Source organism: Hypanus sabinus, chromosome 15, assembly GCF_030144855.1.
Source record: "Hypanus sabinus isolate sHypSab1 chromosome 15, sHypSab1.hap1, whole genome shotgun sequence".
NCBI lineage: Eukaryota > Metazoa > Chordata > Chondrichthyes > Myliobatiformes > Dasyatidae > Hypanus > Hypanus sabinus.
Genome location: NC_082720.1, coordinates 80464591 through 80488339, shown reverse-complemented (window position 1 = coordinate 80488339; position 23749 = coordinate 80464591). Strand labels below are relative to the sequence as shown.

The following is a 23749-nucleotide window of genomic DNA, read 5'->3' as shown; positions in this document are numbered from 1 at the left end:
GGATGTAGGGATTGAGCTGGATGTAGGGAATGAGCTGGATGTAGGGAATGAGCTGGATGTAGGGAATGAGCTGGATGTAGGGATTGAGCTGGATGTAGGGAATGGGCTGGATGTGGAGAATGAGCTGGATGTAGGGATTGAGCTGGATGTAGGGAATGAGCTGGATGTAGGGATTGAGCTGGATGTAGGGAATGAGCTGGATGTAGGGAATGAGCTGGATGTAGGGAATGAGCTGGATGTAGGGAATGAGCTGGATGTAGGGATTGAGCTGGATGTAGGGATTGAGCTGGATGTAGGGAATGAGCTGGATGTAGGGAATGGGCTGGATGTAGGGATTGAGCTGGATGTAGGGATTGAGCTGGATGTAGGGATTGAGCTGGATGTGGAGAATGAGCTGGATGTAGGGAATGAGCTGGATGTAGGGATTGAGCTGAATGTAGGGAATGGGCTGGATGTGGAGAATGAGCTGGATGTAGGGAATGAGCTGGATGTAGGGAATGAGCTGGATGTGGAGAATGAGCTGGATGTAGGGATTGAGCTGGATGTAGGGAATGAGCTGGATGTAGGGATTGAGCTGGATGTAGGGAATGAGCTGGATGTAGGGAAAGAGCTGGATGTAGGGAATGGGCTGGATGTGGAGAATGAGCTGGATGTAGGGATTGAGCTGGATGTAGGGAATGAGCTGGATGTAGGGATTGAGCTGGATGTAGGGAATGAGCTGGATGTAGGGAATGAGCTGGATGTAGGGAATGAGCTGGATATAGGGATTGAGCTGGATGTAGGGAATGAGCTGGATGTAGGGATTGAGCTGGATGTAGGGATTGAGCTGGATGTAGGGAATGGGCTGGATGTGGAGAATGAGCTGGATGTAGGGAATGGGCTGGATGTAGGGATTGAGCTGGATGTAGTGATTGAGCTGGATATAGGGAATGAGCTGGATGTAGGGATTGAGCTGGATGTAGGGAATGAGCTGGATATAGGGATTGAGCTGGATGTAGGGAATGGGCTGGATGTGGAGAATGAGCTGGATGTAGGGAATGGTCTGGATATAGGGAATGGGCTGGATGTAGGGAATGAGCTGGATGTAGGGAATGGTCTGGATATAGGGAATGGGCTGGATGTAGGGAATGAGCTGGATGTAGGGAATGGTCTGGATATAGGGAATGAGCTGGATGTAGGGAATGGGCTGGATGTGGAGAATGATCTGGATGTAGGGAATGGTCTGGATATAGGGAATGAGCTGGATGTAGGGAATGAGCTGGATGTAGGGATTGAGCTGGATGTAGGGAATGAGCTGGATGTAGGGAATGGTCTGGATATAGGGAATGAGCTGGATGTAGGGAATGGGCTGGATGTAGGGAATGGGCTGGATGTAGGAAATGAGCTGGCTGTAGGGAATGAGCTGGATGTAGGGAATGAGCTGGCTGTAGGGGTTGAGCTGGATGTAGGGAATGGGCTGGATGTAGGGGTTGAGCTGGATGTAGGGAATGAGCTGGATGTGGAGAATGAGCTGGATGTAGGGATTGAGCTGGATGTAGGGAATGAGCTGGATGTAGGGATTGAGCTGGATGTAGGGAATGAGCTGGATGTAGGGATTGAGCTGGATGTAGGGAATGGGCTGGATGTGGAGAATGAGCTGGATGTAGGGATTGAGCTGGATGTAGGGAATGAGCTGGATGTAGGGATTGAGCTGGATGTAGGGAATGAGCTGGATGTAGGGATTGAGCTGGATGTAGGGATTGAGCTGGATGTAGGGAATGAGCTGGATGTAGGGATTGAGCTGGATGTAGGGAATGAGCTGGATGTAGGGATTGAGCTGGATGTAGGGAATGAGCTGGATGTGGAGAATGAGCTGGATGTAGGGATTGAGCTGGATGTAGGGAATGAGCTGGATGTAGGGATTGAGCTGGATGTAGGGAATGGGCTGGATGTAGGGAAATGGGCTGGATGTAGGAAATGAGCTGGCTGTAGGGAATGAGCTGGATGTAGGGAATGGGCTGGATATAGGGAATGATCTGGATGTAGGGAATGAGCTCGCTGTAGGGGTTGAGCTGGATGTAGGGAATGGGCTGGATGTGGAGAATGAGCTGGATGTAGGGATTGAGCTGGATGTAGGGAATGAGCTGGATGTAGGGATTGAGCTGGATGTAGGGAATGAGCTGGATGCAGGGAATGAGCTGGATGTAAGGAATGGGCTGTATGTGGAGAAAGAGCTGGATGTAGGGAATGAGCTGGATGTAGGGATTGAGCTGGATGTAGGGAATGAGCTGGATGTAGGGATTGAGCTGGATGTAGGGATTGAGCTGGATGTAGGGAATGAGCTGGATGTAGGGAATGAGCTGGATGTAGGGAATGAGCTGGATGTAGGGATTGAGCTGGATGTAGGGAATGGGCTGGATGTGGAGAATGAGCTGGATGTAGGGATTGAGCTGGATGTAGGGAATGAGCTGGATGTAGGGATTGAGCTGGATGTAGGGAATGAGCTGGATGTAGGGATTGAGCTGGATGTAGGGATTGAGCTGGATGTAGGGAATGAGCTGGATGTAGGGAATGGGCTGGATGTAGGGATTGAGCTGGATGTAGGGATTGAGCTGGATGTAGGGATTGAGCTGGATGTAGGGAATGAGCTGGATGTAAGGAATGGGCTGGATGTGGAGAAAGAGCTGGATGTAGGGAATGAGCTGGATGTAGGGATTGAGCTGGATGTAGGGAATGAGCTGGATGTAGGGATTGAGCTGGATGTAGGGATTGAGCTGGATGTAGGGAATGAGCTGGATGTAGGGAATGAGCTGGATGTAGGGAATGAGCTGGATGTAGGGAATGAGCTGGATGTAGGGATTGAGCTGGATGTAGGGAATGGGCTGGATGTGGAGAATGAGCTGGATGTAGGGATTGAGCTGGATGTAGGGAATGAGCTGGATGTAGGGATTGAGCTGGATGTAGGGAATGAGCTGGATGTAGGGAATGAGCTGGATGTAGGGAATGAGCTGGATGTAGGGAATGAGCTGGATGTAGGGATTGAGCTGGATGTAGGGATTGAGCTGGATGTAGGGAATGAGCTGGATGTAGGGAATGGGCTGGATGTAGGGATTGAGCTGGATGTAGGGATTGAGCTGGATGTAGGGATTGAGCTGGATGTGGAGAATGAGCTGGATGTAGGGAATGAGCTGGATGTAGGGATTGAGCTGAATGTAGGGAATGGGCTGGATGTGGAGAATGAGCTGGATGTAGGGAATGAGCTGGATGTAGGGAATGAGCTGGATGTGGAGAATGAGCTGGATGTAAGGATTGAGCTGGATGTAGGGAATGAGCTGGATGTAGGGATTGAGCTGGATGTAGGGAACGAGCTGGATGTAGGGAATGAGCTGGATGTAGGGAATGGGCTGGATGTGGAGAATGAGCTGGATGTAGGGATTGAGCTGGATGTAGGGAATGAGCTGGATGTAGGGATTGAGCTGGATGTAGGGAATGAGCTGGATGTAGGGAATGAGCTGGATGTAGGGAATGAGCTGGATATAGGGATTGAGCTGGATGTAGGGAATGAGCTGGATGTAGGGATTGAGCTGGATGTAGGGATTGAGCTGGATGTAGGGAATGGGCTGGATGTGGAGAATGAGCTGGATGTAGGGAATGGGCTGGATGTAGGGATTGAGCTGGATGTAGGGATTGAGCTGGATATAGGGAATGAGCTGGATGTAGGGATTGAGCTGGATGTAGGGAATGAGCTGGATATAGGGATTGAGCTGGATGTAGGGAATGGGCTGGATGTGGAGAATGAGCTGGATGTAGGGAATGAGCTGGCTGTAGGGGTTGAGCTGGATGTAGGGAATGGGCTGGATGTAGGGGTTGAGCTGGATGTAGGGAATGAGCTGGATGTGGAGAATGAGCTGGATGTAGGGATTGAGCTGGATGTAGGGAATGAGCTGGATGTAGGGATTGAGCTGGATGTAGGGAATGAGCTGGATGTAGGGATTGAGCTGGATGTAGGGAATGGGCTGGATGTGGAGAATGAGCTGGATGTAGGGATTGAGCTGGATGTAGGGAATGGGCTGGATGTGGAGAATGAGCTGGATGTAGGGATTGAGCTGGATGTAGGGAATGAGCTGGATGTAGGGATTGAGCTGGATGTAGGGAATGAGCTGGATGTAGGGATTGAGCTGGATGTAGGGATTGAGCTGGATGTAGGGAATGAGCTGGATGTAGGGAATGGGCTGGATGTAGGGATTGAGCTGGATGTAGGGATTGAGCTGGATGTAGGGATTGAGCTGGATGTAGGGAATGAGCTGGATGTAAGGAATGGGCTGGATGTGGAGAAAGAGCTGGATGTAGGGAATGAGCTGGATGTAGGGATTGAGCTGGATGTAGGGAATGAGCTGGATGTAGGGATTGAGCTGGATGTAGGGATTGAGCTGGATGTAGGGAATGAGCTGGATGTAGGGAATGAGCTGGATGTAGGGAATGAGCTGGATGTAGGGAATGAGCTGGATGTAGGGATTGAGCTGGATGTAGGGAATGGGCTGGATGTGGAGAATGAGCTGGATGTAGGGATTGAGCTGGATGTAGGGAATGAGCTGGATGTAGGGATTGAGCTGGATGTAGGGAATGAGCTGGATGTAGGGAATGAGCTGGATGTAGGGAATGAGCTGGATGTAGGGAATGAGCTGGATGTAGGGATTGAGCTGGATGTAGGGATTGAGCTGGATGTAGGGAATGAGCTGGATGTAGGGAATGGGCTGGATGTAGGGATTGAGCTGGATGTAGGGATTGAGCTGGATGTAGGGATTGAGCTGGATGTGGAGAATGAGCTGGATGTAGGGAATGAGCTGGATGTAGGGATTGAGCTGAATGTAGGGAATGGGCTGGATGTGGAGAATGAGCTGGATGTAGGGAATGAGCTGGATGTAGGGAATGAGCTGGATGTGGAGAATGAGCTGGATGTAAGGATTGAGCTGGATGTAGGGAATGAGCTGGATGTAGGGATTGAGCTGGATGTAGGGAACGAGCTGGATGTAGGGAATGAGCTGGATGTTGGGAATGGGCTGGATGTGGAGAATGAGCTGGATGTAGGGATTGAGCTGGATGTAGGGAATGAGCTGGATGTAGGGATTGAGCTGGATGTAGGGAATGAGCTGGATGTAGGGAATGAGCTGGATGTAGGGAATGAGCTGGATATAGGGATTGAGCTGGATGTAGGGAATGAGCTGGATGTAGGGATTGAGCTGGATGTAGGGATTGAGCTGGATGTAGGGAATGGGCTGGATGTGGAGAATGAGCTGGATGTAGGGAATGGGCTGGATGTAGGGATTGAGCTGGATGTAGGGATTGAGCTGGATATAGGGAATGAGCTGGATGTAGGGATTGAGCTGGATGTAGGGAATGAGCTGGATATAGGGATTGAGCTGGATGTAGGGAATGGGCTGGATGTGGAGAATGAGCTGGATGTAGGGAATGAGCTGGCTGTAGGGGTTGAGCTGGATGTAGGGAATGGGCTGGATGTAGGGGTTGAGCTGGATGTAGGGAATGAGCTGGATGTGGAGAATGAGCTGGATGTAGGGATTGAGCTGGATGTAGGGAATGAGCTGGATGTAGGGATTGAGCTGGATGTAGGGAATGAGCTGGATGTAGGGATTGAGCTGGATGTAGGGAATGGGCTGGATGTGGAGAATGAGCTGGATGTAGGGATTGAGCTGGATGTAGGGAATGAGCTGGATGTAGGGATTGAGCTGGATGTAGGGAATGAGCTGGATGTAGGGATTGAGCTGGATGTAGGGATTGAGCTGGATGTAGGGAATGAGCTGGATGTAGGGATTGAGCTGGATGTAGGGAATGAGCTGGATGTAGGGATTGAGCTGGATGTAGGGAATGAGCTGGATGTGGAGAATGAGCTGGATGTAGGGATTGAGCTGGATGTAGGGAATGAGCTGGATGTAGGGATTGAGCTGGATGTAGGGAATGAGCTGGATGTAGGGATTGAGCTGGATGTAGGGAATGAGCTGGATGTAGGGATTGAGCTGGATGTAGGGAATGGGCTGGATGTAGGGAAATGGGCTGGATGTAGGAAATGAGCTGGCTGTAGGGAATGAGCTGGATGTAGGGAATGGGCTGGATATAGGGAATGATCTGGATGTAGGGAATGAGCTCGCTGTAGGGGTTGAGCTGGATGTAGGGAATGGGCTGGATGTGGAGAATGAGCTGGATGTAGGGATTGAGCTGGATGTAGGGAATGAGCTGGATGTAGGGATTGAGCTGGATGTAGGGAATGAGCTGGATGCAGGGAATGAGCTGGATGTAAGGAATGGGCTGTATGTGGAGAAAGAGCTGGATGTAGGGAATGAACTGGATGTAGGGATTGAGCTGGATGTAGGGAATGAGCTGGATGTAGGGATTGAGCTGGATGTAGGGATTGAGCTGGATGTAGGGAATGAGCTGGATGTAGGGAATGAGCTGGATGTAGGGAATGAGCTGGATGTAGGGATTGAGCTGGATGTAGGGAATGGGCTGGATGTGGAGAATGAGCTGGATGTAGGGATTGAGCTGGATGTAGGGAATGAGCTGGATGTAGGGATTGAGCTGGATGTAGGGAATGAGCTGGATGTAGGGAATGAGCTGGATGTAGGGAATGAGCTGGATGTAGGGAATGAGCTGGATGTAGGGATTGAGCTGGATGTAGGGATTGAGCTGGATGTAGGGAATGAGCTGGATGTAGGGAATGGGCTGGATGTAGGGATTGAGCTGGATGTAGGGATTGAGCTGGATGTAGGGATTGAGCTGGATGTAGGGAATGAGCTGGATGTAAGGAATGGGCTGGATGTGGAGAAAGAGCTGGATGTAGGGAATGAGCTGGATGTAGGGATTGAGCTGGATGTAGGGAATGAGCTGGATGTAGGGATTGAGCTGGATGTAGGGATTGAGCTGGATGTAGGGAATGAGCTGGATGTAGGGAATGAGCTGGATGTAGGGAATGAGCTGGATGTAGGGAATGAGCTGGATGTAGGGATTGAGCTGGATGTAGGGAATGGGCTGGATGTGGAGAATGAGCTGGATGTAGGGATTGAGCTGGATGTAGGGAATGAGCTGGATGTAGGGATTGAGCTGGATGTAGGGAATGAGCTGGATGTAGGGAATGAGCTGGATGTAGGGAATGAGCTGGATGTAGGGAATGAACTGGATGTAGGGATTGAGCTGGATGTAGGGATTGAGCTGGATGTAGGGAATGAGCTGGATGTAGGGAATGGGCTGGATGTGGGGATTGAGCTGGATGTAGGGATTGAGCTGGATGTAGGGATTGAGCTGGATGTGGAGAATGAGCTGGATGTAGGGAATGAGCTGGATGTAGGGATTGAGCTGAATGTAGGGAATGGGCTGGATGTGGAGAATGAGCTGGATGTAGGGAATGAGCTGGATGTAGGGAATGAGCTGGATGTGGAGAATGAGCTGGATGTAAGGATTGAGCTGGATGTAGGGAATGAGCTGGATGTAGGGATTGAGCTGGATGTAGGGAATGAGCTGGATGTAGGGAATGAGCTGGATGTAGGGAATGGGCTGGATGTGGAGAATGAGCTGGATGTAGGGATTGAGCTGGATGTAGGGAATGAGCTGGATGTAGGGATTGAGCTGGATGTAGGGAATGAGCTGGATGTAGGGAATGAGCTGGATGTAGGGAATGAGCTGGATATAGGGATTGAGCTGGATGTAGGGAATGAGCTGGATGTAGGGATTGAGCTGGATGTAGGGATTGAGCTGGATGTAGGGAATGGGCTGGATGTGGAGAATGAGCTGGATGTAGGGAATGGGCTGGATGTAGGGATTGAGCTGGATGTAGGGATTGAGCTGGATATAGGGAATGAGCTGGATGTAGGGATTGAGCTGGATGTAGGGAATGAGCTGGATATAGGGATTGAGCTGGATGTAGGGAATGGGCTGGATGTGGAGAATGAGCTGGATGTAGGGAATGGTCTGGATATAGGGAATGGGCTGGATGTAGGGAATGAGCTGGATGTAGGGAATGGTCTGGATATAGGGAATGGGCTGGATGTAGGGAATGAGCTGGATGTAGGGAATGGTCTGGATATAGGGAACGAGCTGGATGTAGGGAATGGGCTGGATGTGGAGAATGATCTGGATGTAGGGAATGGTCTGGATATAGGGAATGAGCTGGATGTAGGGAATGAGCTGGATGTAGGGATTGAGCTGGATGTAGGGAATGAGCTGGATGTAGGGAATGGTCTGGATATAGGGAATGAGCTGGATGTAGGGATTGAGCTGGTTATAGAGAGTCAGATGGATGTAGAGAATCGGCTGGATATAGGGCATTAGCTGACATTATGGAGAATGAATAAGTACTTTATATTACAATAAATGTTATCGTCAAGATTATTGTAAGATCAATTTCACAGTACATAGAATTTACCTGGAGTGCTGGTTTCTTGGCAGATTCAAGGAATTTGGGTCTTACACTCCGGAAACCTTTTGCAGCAAGACTATTCTGGGGTCTTCCATCAACAGGGTATGGTTTCCATGCTGCAAGAGAAAATGGGGAAAAAAATGGACACAAGTACATTGGGAAATGATGAAAACTTCTTTCTATCCGATCAGACAGTGAGGAGGAGAGACACTTGTACTTGCTGGATTTCATTGTGTGAAATGGAGAATGGGATGATCGCATCCATCTCCCAACCCTCTTCAACCGTGACAAATATTGAAGTTTAGTGGACACTGGATCAGGGGAAAGTGTCCTGTAAGGGATTTAGTGAGGATCTGAGAAAGGACTTCTTCACCTACAGAATAGTTGGAATCTGGAACCCAATGCCTGAAAAGTGGATGGTGGAAGAAGGGACTTCCATGATATTTATGAAGTGTCTGGATAACAATTCAACTTCCAAGGCTTTAAAAGCTTTGGCTCAAGTGCCAATATAACTTATGGTATTATTTGGGTAATTTATGCTGTTAATTTATTTTTTTCTTGTGAATGCATCTGATATTATGTGTCTATGATTCTGTAATTTTCATTGCAACTGTGCATAGCTGTACAGTACTTGCGCAGTTGACAAAAACACGATTTGATTTTGTTAATTATGATTGGTATAGATAGGCACCAGATAGTTAGCATGGACTTGTTGGGCTGAAGAGCCCATTTCTAAACTCTCTGATTCTAAATGCTGGTTAACATACTGGTAGCAAACTACTGGTCTTGATCTCCAGATATGTCAATCATATTTCCATGAGCTTTTTATTTATTTAGGCTTATTTGAAACTTACAAATGCATACACTCTTTTTTTTACAGGTTCTCCAGCGGCTTTGAAAATGTTAAAGGGGCAGCTGATGAAAGAGTACATTTTGAAATTTCACTTAATTTGAAGCCAGGAGAATACAGAGTAGTCAGTGCAGTGGTGAGGTGGCAATACATTCTTACTCTCTCAGAGTGGTCCCTGTAATTCAAAGGAAAAGTTTTATCAGAAAAATGAATTTAGTAAGGGCTTCCAAGTCATGAAAATGAATTGCAGCCAAATGTCAGAGTGCTAGAAAAACAATCAGATCCTCAGAAGTAGTTAAAAGCTATTTCCAATTAACCATTCCCATCAGATAAAATCAAACTCATCAAGGCTATCAGCATGAAGCATCTCACTGTCAGAATATATAAGGCTTAATTTGGGGATTTACTGAGATGTCTATTTTTATCTATCCTGCTGACTTGTTGGTCTGAAGGGAACTGTGAGCATTCAGCTGCTGGTGGTGAAGTACGTTCTAAGCTAACACAGAGCCACCATGAGTCACTTCAAGATGAGCGACAGAAGCCATTGAATATGCCACTCTGTGGAGGTCCATGGTGGGCTTGGACCTGCCGAGATTACATAGTATTATACTAGGAATTGGTCTGTGAGATTGTATGCCAGCCTGATCTCGAGTAGGTTTGGAATTTGCATGGGAATTCCTGATTTGGAAATCAGATAATAAGCTTTCAGTGTATTGTTAATTTTACCATTTCAGACTATTTTATTATTACCATTATGTATTCACATAGATTTTACTTTGTTGATAGTTGATTATTTCTTTGCAGAGTAATTTCAATAGCATTGTCATGTATCGGACATATTCTTAATGTTTGTTACAAAGCCACAAAGTCTTTCTTAGGAAGTGTGGCTCCACTCCAGACTTGCATCCTGTCAGAAACTTTCATGGCATTCTGGGATCAGAGGAGTGAGGGATATCCTGGTTGAACTGAATCATTGCTGAGATCTTGTTTGGTATCACTGATTGCCAGGGATGGGGAGGCAGAATATTTAATCAAGGTGGATGATTTATGTATTAGTTAAGAGAATCTAGTGATGTAGGGTCATTCTAGGAAAGTGGCGCAAAAGTAGTTGGTGGAGCAAGTGTGAGAGATCTGACAGCCTGCACCTACTGCCATTTCAATTGTTTGTACGTTAACACTGAGAGAGAAGGATAACATTGTGAGATGAGGGTAACTCTTAAGGAGCAAGATAACCCTGAGAGAGTAGAATGCTACTGACTCACTAGGCTAACGGAAAGAGAAAAAAAACTTCATAAGCAGGAGAATGAATAATGTGTAGGGGTGTACAGACAGACAGGAACTTATCATGGACAGAGCCATGCAGTGCTGAGGAGATAGACCAACGTGATGCTGATAAACTACGACAACATTGATTGCCCAGGTTAACAGAATAACCCTGAGACTGGATGATACAGAGACATTTCAGTTAGGTTGAGAAATCTGCATAACGTAGAGAGAACAGGGTAGCATTAACTGTGTGGTATATTACAGAGATTGGCACCGGTTGGCACTTTGAGAGAAAGGTAACCCGAAAAACAGCAGTGATCAGGAAACAGACAGACAGAAGAATAACTAAGTCAGAGAACAGGGAAGGAATAAAGCATAGAAGGTTGGAGTAGCCCAAAGAGCAGAATAGAAAAGAGAGAAAGACCATAAAACAGACAGCAGGGTAACACAGAAAGACAATTAGAAATGGCAAAATACTGGCATAGAATCAGGGTAAAACTGGGAAAGAACATAACTAAAAAGGCTAGAAAACTAAGAGAGCAGCATAACTCCAGCCTCAGTTCCGATGAAGGGTTTTTAATCTGAAATGTTAACTGTTTCTGTTCTATAGACTTTGCTGGACTGACAGTGCTCTTCTAGCACTGCTTTTTGAGGATAATACGGAGATTGAAAGCCCCAAGGAAGTAATAAGGCACCGAAGGAGCAGGTTAACGTTCAGTGTACAAGATCTGAAGGGAAAGGAGATCCTACTAGGAGCAAAAGAACTGAACTAATAGAGCAAGTCAAAGAGAAGAGGATAATACCAAGTGACTACGATCACATTGGTATTACAGGGAGACACTAGAGGTGCATTGTGGCACTGATTAAGATGGCACAACAGAGCAGGGTAACATTGATCAAGATTACACAAACTAACCTGAGCACATTCTGTGACTTCAAAGTTCAGCTTCACCTGAAATTAACAAAATAAAATTATGTTCCATGCTTCTAGATATAAACTTGAACCTAACAACTTAAGTGTGAATCACTGTCATCTACATTTTCCTTAAATAGCAAGAGCTATGAAGCTATTGATAGGAGCCAAAGATTTGCTAAACTATATGTACTACATCTTTCATAACCTTAGAAAATCAAAGATCATTTTATGTCCTTTTCATATGTTGAACAATTCTAAAGTTAGAAAACATGACAATTAATTTCTCTCGGCTGTTGTCTCACAAATAATAATTAGAGAAATGAGTAGATATTTTATTATTTATTATGATATATTTTATTCTTGAGATATAAATATTTGTTCGAAAATTATGGGAGTTCTTCTTCACAATGTAAAAAGTGACTTGTAAGCTCCAGTTGAGGAGGTAGATGACACTTTGGAAAGATACCCAGGAAAAGCTATCTGACATTACAGCAACTCAACAGTTCTCACTCTTTGGGAAGCAAAATGCTGCACATCAAATGGGCTTCTGTTCATAGCTTTGACATACTTTAAAGATGACTATGCATGTCGAAGGAAAGGCGATGTGCCATAAACACAAGATGACTACACACCTTTGAGAACTGCACCAAATAATCAGATCAGATTTTGTACTAAATCAGTGTTGATAATGCTTCCATTTTGATATGAAGTCACTGAAGAGCTAACAACAGCATATGAGACCTACAGGCTATTAATTAGTATTATGATAATTATTTTACTTATTATAATAAAGATGATCCACAGAAATAAATAATAAAAATGAGAATGGATTTAATAGACTCATCAGGGCATAAAATTATACAAGTAGCTTAATCTCTTCATGGGGAATTCAGTACCTGTCCTTTTAGCTCTTGCTCACTAACCACTCAGGAATGTGAACAATCCTTTCTGATAAAGCAACCATCACAATTACACTTCCAGTCTTTGTACATTGCACTCTGTGTTCCCAATGTGGTTTCCTGTACATTGGACAAATCAAATGCAGACTGGGTGATTGTTGTGCAAAGCATATGTTGAGTCTGCAGGGATGACTGTGAGCTACCAGTTGCCTGTTGCTTTATTTCCCTATGCCCTTTTCACTCTGACCTATTTGTCTGTAGCCTCCTGCACAATCATGATAAGGTCGAATGTAAGTTTGAGAAAGAGCATTGTTATATTGGAGCACATTACAGCCTTTCTAACTCAATATCAAATTCAATAATTTCAAATACTTCACTTTCTCAATTTGTATTAGAACCAGCCAGTTTCGCTGTAGGTTATCAAACTTTAATATTAACTTAGGTTTGCTCCCTGTCTATATCATTGATACATCTGCTGGGCGCTCCCTAATTTTCTGGTCTGCATCTTGTAGATTTTTAATGTTCCTGTTTGTGATGCCACTTTCTAACATCCCCTATTAATCTATCTATAGACAGATGCATCAATAAATTTTCAATCCTGTAACCCTGACCTCTCCATATCAGAAATAATTATTTTGTCCTACTTTTTGCTCTCTGCAACTCTGCAAGTTGGGCTAAGATGAGGCCACAGTCTGGGTGGAGAAGCAACACCTTATATTCTCTCTAGTACCTTCCAATCTGATGGCATAAATATTGATTTCTCTTGCCGGTAACAAACTCTACCCTCCTCCTCTTTTGTATTCTCCGCTCTGACCTTCTCACCTGCCTATTACTTCCGCTTAGGTCCTGTCCTCCTTTCCCTTTTCCTATGGTTCCCCTCTCCTCTCATTTCCAATTCTTCTTCTCTTTCTCTTGATCTTTCCCATTCACCTGGTTTCACCTATCACCGTCCAGCTAGTCTCCCACCCTTCCCCCATCATTTTTATTCTGGCATCTTCGCTTTCCCTTCTCAGTCCTGAAGAAGAGTTTTAGCCGGAAACAGTTACTGTTTAATTCTTTTCCATAGATGCTTCCTGACCTTCTGAGTTTCTCCAGTATTTTGTGTGTGTAACTTAAAACTAATTTGTTTTCTCCCTTTCCCAGTTCCGAGGAAAGGTTTTCAACCTGAAACAATAACTCTGTTTCTCAATACACACATGCTGCCCAACCTTCTGCACATTCCTAGCATTTTCTGATTTTATTTCCGATCATCCTTAGTTTAATGAAAAGGAAAGAAAGGCATACCATATGCAGCATTAGACACCCCCAAATCTAAAGTCACATTTTGGTGAAATGTAGCACAAGAATACACAAGAGTTAAATGGTATGGAATCAACAGAGTAAACCCTAAACTGACAGAATAAGGCTTTGCATTTCTGTAACAACTAACTGTGCATGATGATGGACAATTAAGAGGCACTTGAGTGAAGAAAGCTTCAAAAACATCTCCATGCTAAAAATATTCAACACAAGATAGTGTAGTGGTTAGCATAAGGCTACTACAGCACCAGTGAACAAAGTTCAATTCCGTTGCTATTAGTAACGACTTTGTAAGTTCTTCCCAGGAGCAGTTTCCTCCTGTTGCTCTGGTTTCCTCCCACATTCCAAAGACGTATGGGTTAGTAGGTTAATTGGACAAATGGATGTAATTGGATCAGAAGGGCCTGTTATCGTGCAGTGCTGGAGTTCTAAATGGATAAAAATGAGAGTCAAAGACAAGGCGGACACTACTGCAGCCAGCTTCAGTCAGTGCCAGAGATCCCCACTTCCACAACAGCTAGACTCTGGCCAACTGAAATCCAGAAATGGCCAGGAGTACAAAATGTATCAATCGTGGTGATAATATCATAGGAAATATATCAGCTGTGGATCTAAGGAGAAGCACAGCTCGAGTTCCACATTTACGCTTTCTGATAACATCCCTGTCAATGGTCGAATCAAAGGTGGTGATGAATCAGCATATGGGAGGGAGATTGAAAACCTGGCTGAGCAGTGCCACAACAACGTCCTTTCACTTAATGTCAGCAAGGCCAAGGAGCTGATTATTGACTTCAGGAGGAGGGAACCAGAGGTTTATGAGCCAGTCCATATTTGGCTATCAAAGGTCGAGAAGGTTAGCAACTTTGAATTCCTTAGTGTTGTCATTTCAGAATATGTGTTCCGGACTAAGCACATAAGTGCACTAATGAAGAAAGCCTGGCAGTATTTCTACTTTAAAAGTTTGCAAAGATTCATCATAACATCAGATGCTTTAACAAACTTCTATAAATGTGCGGTGGAGAGTATATTGACTGGTTTCATCATAGCTTGGTATGGAAATATCAATGCCCTTGAACAGAAAATCCTACAAAGAGTCATATTTGGTCCAGTTATTCAGAGGAAAAGCCTTCCCCTCCATTGAGCACATTTACATGAAACCATGTCAGAGGAAAGCAGCATCCATCATCAAGGACTCCCAACACCCAGACCATGCTCTCTTCTCACTGCTGCCATCAGGAAGCAGGTACAGGAGCCTTAGGAGTCACACTACTAGGTTCAGGTACATTTATTACCTCTCAACCATCAGACCCTTCAACCAGTGGGGAAAACTCCATTCAACTTTGCTTGCCCATCACAGAACTCTTCCCACAACCTACGGACTCACTTTCAAGGACTCTTCATCTATGTTCTCGATATTCATTGCTTATTTATTTATTATCTTTACTTATATTTTTTCTATTTTATATTTGCACAGTTTGTTGTCTTTTTGACACTTGTTGTTTGTCCACCCAGTTGGGTACAGTTTTTCATTGATTCTATTATCATTCTTGGAATTACTAAGTATGCCTGCAAGAAAATGAAACTCGGGGTTATATGGGGTATTTTGATAATAAATTTACTTTGAACTTTGGCCATGCATTTGGCCTACTGAGTGAGCAGTTTCAAGTTCCTGGATGTCAAGATCTCTCAGGACCTAACCTGGTCCCAACATATCAAAGTAGTTATAAAGAAGGCAAGACAGCAACTGTACTTCACTAGGAGTTTGAAGAGAATTGGTATGTCAACAAATACACTCAAAAACTTCTATAGCTGTACTGTGCAGAGCATTCTGACAGGCTGCATCACTGTCTGGTATGGGGGGGGGGGGGTCTACTGCACAGCACCGAAAGAAGCTGCAGCGGGTTGTACATAGTCAGCTCCACATTGGGTACCAGCCTACAAAGTATCCAGGCCATCTTTAGGAAGCAGTGTCTCAGAAAGGCAGCATCCATTATTAAAGGCCTCCAGCACCCAGGGCATGCCCTTTTCACACTGTTACCATTGGGTAGGAGATACAGAAGCCTGAAGGAACACACTCAGCAATTCAGGAACAGCTTCTTCCCCTGTGCCAACTGATTTCTAAATGGACATTGAACCCCTGAGCTCTACCTCACATTTTTAAAATATATATTATTCTTTTTCTTTTTATGCACAGTTTTTAATCTATTCAATATGTATACTGTAATTGCTTTACTTATTAAATTTTTTATATTTTTACATTTTCTCTTCTAGATTATGTATTGCATTGAACTGCTGCTGCTAAGTTAACAAATTTCATGACACATGCCCGTGATAATAAACCCGATCCTGATTCTCATACTTCCTCCAGCAAAAGTACAACTTAAGTACCTATCCAGTAGTATGAAAAATTTCTCACAAAAGGCGGGACAAATCCGATCTGTCTAAGGGGTCTATGTTGGTGCATCTGGGGTAGGTGTGACATTTAAGATACAAGATTGTTTAATGTCATTTCCTGTACACAAGTGTAAAGGAGAACAAAATAATTATTTTCCGGATCCAATCCAAAACAAAACACAAAGGATAAAGAACACAATAATAAACAATATAATAAATCCAAAGATACGGAAGATAGCTTACACAATACATGAGATGGTTTGATTGTATATCCGTAAAGTGATATTAGGTTGTACATAAGGTGTCTAACAGGCAATAATGAAGTAGTGGTGGTGTTCATGGGTGGAGGTGCAACTTTCTGCTTACTTTCTGGTGTGGGTACTATGTAGTCTCCTCCCTGATGGGAGTCGGACAGACAGTCCATGAGTGGGGTGGGTGGAATGATGGTACTTGCCATTTTCTGGTATTTCTCTGTACATATGTCCTTGATGGTGGGTTAGCTGGTGCCAGTGATGCTTTCGGCCATTTTAACTACCCACTCTGGAGCTTTCATGTCCTCTGCAGTGCAGTTTCCATACCAAGTAGTGATGCAGTTTGTTAGGATGCTCTCTACTGTGCATCTTGAGAATGACATGAGTGTGGATGTGTCATCAGCGAATGTGATGTTATGATTGCTGAGGTACTTGGCCATGCAATCACGTGAGCAGAGTGTACAGAGGTCGGTTCAACACATAGCCTTGTAAAGGATGATGGATGTAGGAGGTTGTGCATTCTGACTATCTGGTTATATAGTGAAAGGGACACAAAAAACTTTTCACAAAAAAGCAAGATATAGTAGTTGGAGATCAATCATCCAGCCCTGGTTCCACTGCCGGAACTTCAAATTCGGTATCCTAGTTCAACCATCTTCCACTGCTTCAGTCCTTATCTTATACACTTCCATTCCCCATCAAGAAAGCCTCAAAGCCCTCCACTACCTTCTTGACAAAAGACCTCACCAGTTCCCCACGATCACCACCTTGCTCTGGTTGGCGGAACTGGTACTCACACTTAATAACTTCTGTTTTGGCTCTTCCCACTTCCTTCAGACTAAGGGTGTAGCTATGGGCACTCGCATGGGCCTCAGCTAAGCCTGCCTCTTCGTTGGTTATGTGGAACAGTCTATGCTCCAACTCTATACTGGCACCACTCCCCAACTTTTCCTTCGCTACATTGACGACTACATTGGTGCTGCTTCCTGCACCCATGCTGAGCTTGTCAGTTTCGTCGACTTTAACTTCCACCCAGCCCTCAAATTCACTTGGTCCATCTCGGACACTTCTCTCCCCTTTCTTGATCTCTCGGTCTCCATCTCTGGAGACAGACTGTCCACTGACATCTTCTATAAACCCACGGACTCTCATAACTACCTCAACTAACCCTCTTCTCGCCTTGCCACATGTAAAAATCCTATTCCCTATTCCCAGTTCCTCCGTCTCTGCCGCATCTGCTCCCAGGATGAGGCTTTCCGTTCCAGGACTTCTCAAATGTCCTCTTTCTTTAAGGATTGTGGTTTCCTTTCTGCCGTCATCAATGATGCCCTCATCCGCATCTTCCTCCATTTCCCGCCTTCGACCCTCCCTCATCCTCCCATCACCACAACAGGGACAGTTCCCCTTGTCCTCACCTACCACCCCACCAGCCTCCAGATCCGGCACATTATCCTCCGCAACTTCTGCCACCTTCAACAGGACTCCACCACTAAGCACAACTTTCCCTCCCTACCCCTCTCTGCTTCCTGCAGGGATTGTTCCCTCCGCGATTGCCTGGTCCTCATGCCCCTCCCCACAGATCTCCCACCTGGCACTTATCCCTGCAAGCATAAGTGCCATCCTGTTCCTCCAGCTCCTCTCTTACCTCCATTCAGGGCCAAAAAAAAGTCCTTCCAGGCGAGACAACACTACACTTGGGAGTCTGTTTGGGTCATCTATTACATCCAGTGCTCCCGGTGCGGCTTCCTCTACATCAGCGAGACCCGACGCAGATTGGGGGACCGCTTCATCGAGCACCTCCGCTCCATCCGTCACAATAGACAGGACTTCCCGGTTGCCACCCACTCTGCTTCACATTCCCATTCAGATATGTCCATGCATGGCCTCCTCTACTGCCATGATGAGGCCAAACTCAGGTGGAGGAGCAACATCTCATATACCGTCTGGGTAGTCTCCAGCCCCTTGGCATGAACGTTGAATACGCCAACTTCTAGCAATACCCTCCCCCTCCCTTCCCCTAGCCCAGTTTCAGTCTGCTTCCTCCTCCAGCTGTCTATCACCTCCCTCATGGATCCACCTCCTTCTGCTACCCATAAGGCTTTCCCTTTACGTTCCTTCTTCACCTTTCCTGCCTATCCCCTCCCTGCTTCCCCTTCCCCAACCCTTGATCTTTCCTCTGATTGGTTTTTCACCTGGCACCTACCAGCCTTCTCCTTCCCACCCTCCCCCCACCTTCTTTATAGGGCCCCTGCCCCCTCCCTCTTCAGTGCTGATGAAGGGTCTCGGCCCAAAACATTGACTGCTCGTTTCCACGGATGCTGCCTGACCTGTTGAGTTCCTCCAGCTTGTTGTACGTGTTGCTTCCACTGCTTCATCTTTCCATTTGCCTTAAGGTCAAAAGTTTGCTAACATTTGCTGATGATTGCATAAATGTTTAATTGTACTCACCACTGCTCAGACACTGACCAGCAATACAGCTGGACAAGCTACATAAATGTTACGCTAAGAAGAGAAGCTCTGAGGCTGAGTATCCTTCAGAAAGTGACTTATCTTCCAAGGTAAAAACTATTCTGCTACTTACAGGGCACAAATGCAGAGTATGATCCACTACTTGCCTGGAGCTGTACAGTTCCAAAAATGCCTAAGAAACTTGATGTCATCCATGAAGCTATAACCTATTAAGTTGACACCTCATCGACTATACTAAACATATTATCCTTCAAATGTTGGTGCACCATCTGAAAAATCAATTGCATTTACTCAGTAACATCTCCAAAATCCACAATTTTGCAATTGATACAAACCTTGTCAATAACGTCTTCAAGACATCTGTTGATCTATAAATCATTTTTGTTGTTTTAGTAAAGTTGATAACTTTATATTTCTCCCTATGACAGGTCATTCAGCTTATCTATATATCTTGGCAACATCTTTTATTTCTATTAACAACTTATTTTCCCACCAAATGGTTTAAACAGAAAACGTGTATTAGGGTTAGGGTTGGATAACATTACAACCAGACACCAGACGATTCATGAAAATAGTTAAAGGTACAAGCACTAACCCTATTCTAATCATATTTAGAGAGTTAGCTGTACAATCCTATCCTTCCTGTTAACTCATCTTCAGCCAATACTACTGTATTATGGGTAATCAGCTCTAAGTTTGTGTACTGATTTATTATATGGTATCATTGAATTTAGAAAATCCTATTTGCATCTGTCATTTGCTTCACTTATCTGTGCAATTTATCTCTAGTGAAAGTGAAAACAAAACCTTGTTATTCAGTCCTTTGGAGCACATCATACATTTATTGTTAATCTTCTCAAAAATACTGCAAACAGATGTTTATCTCCAGCTTAACAACATTATAATCGGTTTTTTTTTGTTATAGTTACGCATGTTGGTGAATCCATTTAATTTTAAATGTAAATTTTTCTTGTGTTAGAATTTGGTGAGTTTACAGGATTAATATTAGTAAACCAGTTGTTTACTGGAGAGAAAACACTCATTTTATTTTATGGAAGTACTTAGGGGAGATCAACAAAGCTGAATACATTGCTCTGTCCATTGAAGCTGATAATTTGACACACAGATTTCACTATCTCCTGTAAGTCAAAAGCCAAATGTTCATACCAGGGTTGGTTGACATCATTCCAGTCACAAACTTCACCAGTGTTAGGAAGAACTGCATTTTCACATAAAGAACACACTAAATTAAGAATCTTGCTACTCTTTCAGTCAGGCGTGAAAGAACCCATGGCAAAATTAAAAGAGGTAGTGGGGTTAGTTATCAATATTTAAGGAGGTTATGGGCATTCACTTTTGTGGAAAAGACGGAAATACAGAATTACTTTGACTGCCAAGAGATTGGGGATATTAGGTTTCATTGAGGCCCAAGTGTTCTTTTGTAGGAGTTACAGGGAGATTGGCTTGTATGTGCAATGAGAAATAGGCAGGGTAAAAGGTAAACTGGCTTTTGTTGTGGAGTATTTGATTGCAATGTTAAGGAAATTTTATTGTTGCTATGTTGAGTCCTAGGACATTGTTTAGAGTTTGTTGAGGGATTGTACTTGCATTTAAGGGAGTGCTATGAAATTTAACCAGATTGATACTTGGGATGTAGGTTCTGTCCTAGGAAGAGAGATAAGATTGGGCCTCTACTCTGAAGAGTTTTCAATAATGATTACGATCTCTTTAAATCGTATAAAATTTTTGCTAGGCATGTTTCTGCTGGATGAGGTCTCAAACCAGGATTCACGGTCTCAGAATAAAATGTCGGCCATTCAGAAATGAAATGAGAACAAGTTTCACATTCCAGAGAGAGGGAAGTGATTTGTTGGAATTCTCACTCCGAGAAAGCTGTGGAGTCTTAGTTACTGTGTATATTCAGAAAAGAATCAATGGATATAGGATTGGCACTGAAATAAAATATGGAAGTAATCTTATTCAACAGCTAACATGCATCAGGTCCAAATAGTCCAGTATTTCTGAGTTTTATGTTCTTACGTTCTGTTCAAGCTTGCTGCTCTTTGGTTCCTCTCATTCATACCAACCAAATTACCAATCCCACTTGCCTGTGCTTTTCCCATATCCCTCTAAACCCTTCCTGTTCGATCAAGAAAGCTCACCAACATCTCTAATATAGTCTGATGAGAGCTGGAATACCCACCTACAGAAATACCCACATCCTTCTAAAGTTGCATAGTAGAGAGAATCATAACAAGCTGCACCACTGCTTGGTATGGAAACTGCACTGCAGTGGATGGGTAAGCTCAACAATGAGTAGGCAAAACTGCCCAACGCACCACCAGCACCAGCCTACCTGCCATCAGGGAGATATACATGTAGACAGGTGCTGGAAAAAGGTCAGAAACATCATGAAGGATCCCATCCATCCTGATCATTGTCTTTTTGTCTCACTCCCATCAGGGAGGAGGCTACTTAGCATTCATGCCAGACTACCAGAATCAAATAGAGTTACTTTCCCCAAGCAGTAAAGCTGATCAACACCTGTACCCACTAACCTTTCCCTTCACACTCTCAACCACCACTACTTTATCATTTTCTGTCAGTCACCTTATGTACAGACACTTCTGTACCTAGCGTTACTTTATGGACATACAATCAATCTATGTATATAAAATATCTTATGCATTTATATTTATTGTGGTTTGTTTTATCATTGTGCTCTTTATCTTACTGTTTTTTTTGGTTCTGCATTGGATCTGGAGTAACAGTTATTTTGTTCTTCTTTACACTTGTGTACTAAAAATGACATTAAACAGTCTTGAATCTTGAATTCATGTACCTTGAATTCATGTACAGATGTCTTTTAAAGTTATAATTGTATTTGCCTCTACCACTTCTTTTAGCAGCTTGTTCCTCAAAACCAGCACTCTCTATGTGAAAAAGTTGCCTCCCAGGTCTCCTCTATGGTTTCCCCTCTCACCTTATATCTATATCCTTTAGTTTTATACTCTTCTACCCTAGGGAAATGACTGATCATTCACCTTTTCTGTGCCTCACATGATTTTATATAGTTGATAAAGTCACCTCTCAGTGTCCTACTCTGTAGGTAAAAAATGCCCCAACCTGTCAAGGCTGTCCTTATAACTGAAGTAATTAAATCCTGGTAACATCATTGTGAATATTGTCTGCACTCTTTCCAAATTAACAATCTTCTTCCTGGAGTAGAACTACACATAACACCAAGAGTGGGATCACCAATGTATTTACATTTATAACAGGTTGCTCCATCTATTGTTGACAGGTGAAGGCAAGTTCATCACCCTATCTACCTGAGCCACCACCTTCAAGAACTATGTACTTGTATCCAATGACTCTTTGTTTTATAACACTCTCCAGGGCCCTGTTATTTATACTGCAAGTCCTGCCCTGGTTTGCCTTTCCAAAATGCAACATCTAGTATTCATCAAAGTTGAATTCCTTTGGTCCCATTTTCTCAGCTGATCTAGATCCTGTTGTAATCTTAGATAACCTCTTCACTGTCCACTATACCACTAACTTTGATGTCATCCATAAACTTACTAACAATGCCAACTGCATTCTCATCCAGATAGTTAATAATTTTAGGCCTAGCACCAATCTCTGTGGCATAGTCCTCTAATATAACATACAACCCTTCATCACCACTCTCTGACTCCTACCACCGTTCATTTGAATCCAATGGGATAGCACAGTCTGAATTTCATATGATCTAACCTACTGGGCCAGCCTACCATGTAGGACTTTGTTATAGTCCATGTAGACAATACCTAACAGCTTCTTAATCCCCTTGGTCACCTCTTGAAAAAAACTAAATCAAATTCAAGAGACATAATTTCCCACACTCATAGTCATGTTCACAATCTCTAATTGGCCCTTGCTTTTCCAAATGCAGGTAGATCCTGTTTCTTAAATCACCTCCAGTGACTTCCCCACAACTGAGTTCTCTAACTTGTTCAGTAGACTCTAGTTCTCTGGCTTGTCCTTGCTGGTTTCATCTGTGGCTAAAAATAATATTACAATATCTGCCAGGGCCCCAGCAATTCATTCTCAGTCTTTCCGCAATGTTAACATATATTAAAGTGGAAAGAAAATACTAAAAAGATAATGACGTTTAAAATAAAAAGTGTAAATAAATTCAAATTTGACAAATAGAAATTAAAAAAAAAAGAAACCGTGATTCTTTTTCACCTTTCTCCTGGTTTTCTAACTCTCTTGACTCACCTTCAGTAAGAACTGAAAATATCAGTAAGTCTCACTTAGATCAATGATTTACAAACATTTACAACTCTTGTGAATACTGAGCATAATACATCGTTTTTTCATTCTTAATATTTTTAAATCATAAGGAATCCAAAGAACTTCAAGCACTTACCACATTTTACTTTGGGTCCATAGCCTTCATATACAAATTATTTCTGCGTATGTCAATATTTTGCCCAAACACAGTGATACTGCTTGCTAACATAAAAATACTCCAAAGTTATTACCAGCACATACTTTCATGCACTTGAAATTACGTCATATAAAGTGAAGTTAATAAATGTTAGACAAATAATGTTGCCAAACAGGGCAGAGTTGTGCACGTAAACTGAAGAGGAATGCTAATATAAATTCCATGGATTGTTAAATGAATTTACAGGTAATAAGGTCAACTTAACCCATTCTGTCTCTTTGAAGATTATACTGCTCTATGCTGCAGTTGTTGTATCCTGATTCATTGAAAGAAAGAAGCTACACAACCTTTTTTAAAACCTGGGAGTATTTGGATTGTTGACTTCATAAGCCCTTCAAACTGTGATCATACAATTTTGGAATTTCTGATTATTCCAGCACATGACTGCATCAAAAGCTGTTTAGGTGGGTTTTATATTATGTGGATGTTCAAAAGGACCTGTGTGTGTTTCTACACATATCACTAAAAGCCAATATTGGAAGTGCATCAAGTGATTATGAAGGCAA

The 23749-nt window shown here is 43.6% G+C and overlaps 1 protein-coding gene across 5 annotated transcripts in view; it reads right to left on the bottom strand.

The window, feature by feature from the left end:
- LOC132405624 (uncharacterized) overlaps positions 1–23749 on the bottom strand; it is a 151353-nt gene that overhangs the window by 118657 nt on the left and 8947 nt on the right. For 3 of the 5 annotated variants that reach the window (XM_059990581.1, XM_059990578.1, XM_059990582.1), the window contains exons 1-3: positions 23163–23284; positions 11437–11472; positions 8411–8520 (exon numbers count right to left, since the gene is read on the bottom strand). In XM_059990581.1, coding sequence (XP_059846564.1) covers positions 8411–8520; positions 11437–11446 — 120 coding nt within the window. In that variant the 5' untranslated portion in view covers positions 11447–11472; positions 23163–23284. Of the gene's footprint in view, positions 1–8410; positions 8521–11436; positions 11473–23162; positions 23285–23749 lie in introns of those variants that run through there. The other 2 variants (XM_059990580.1, XM_059990579.1) reach the window with 1 other exon arrangement.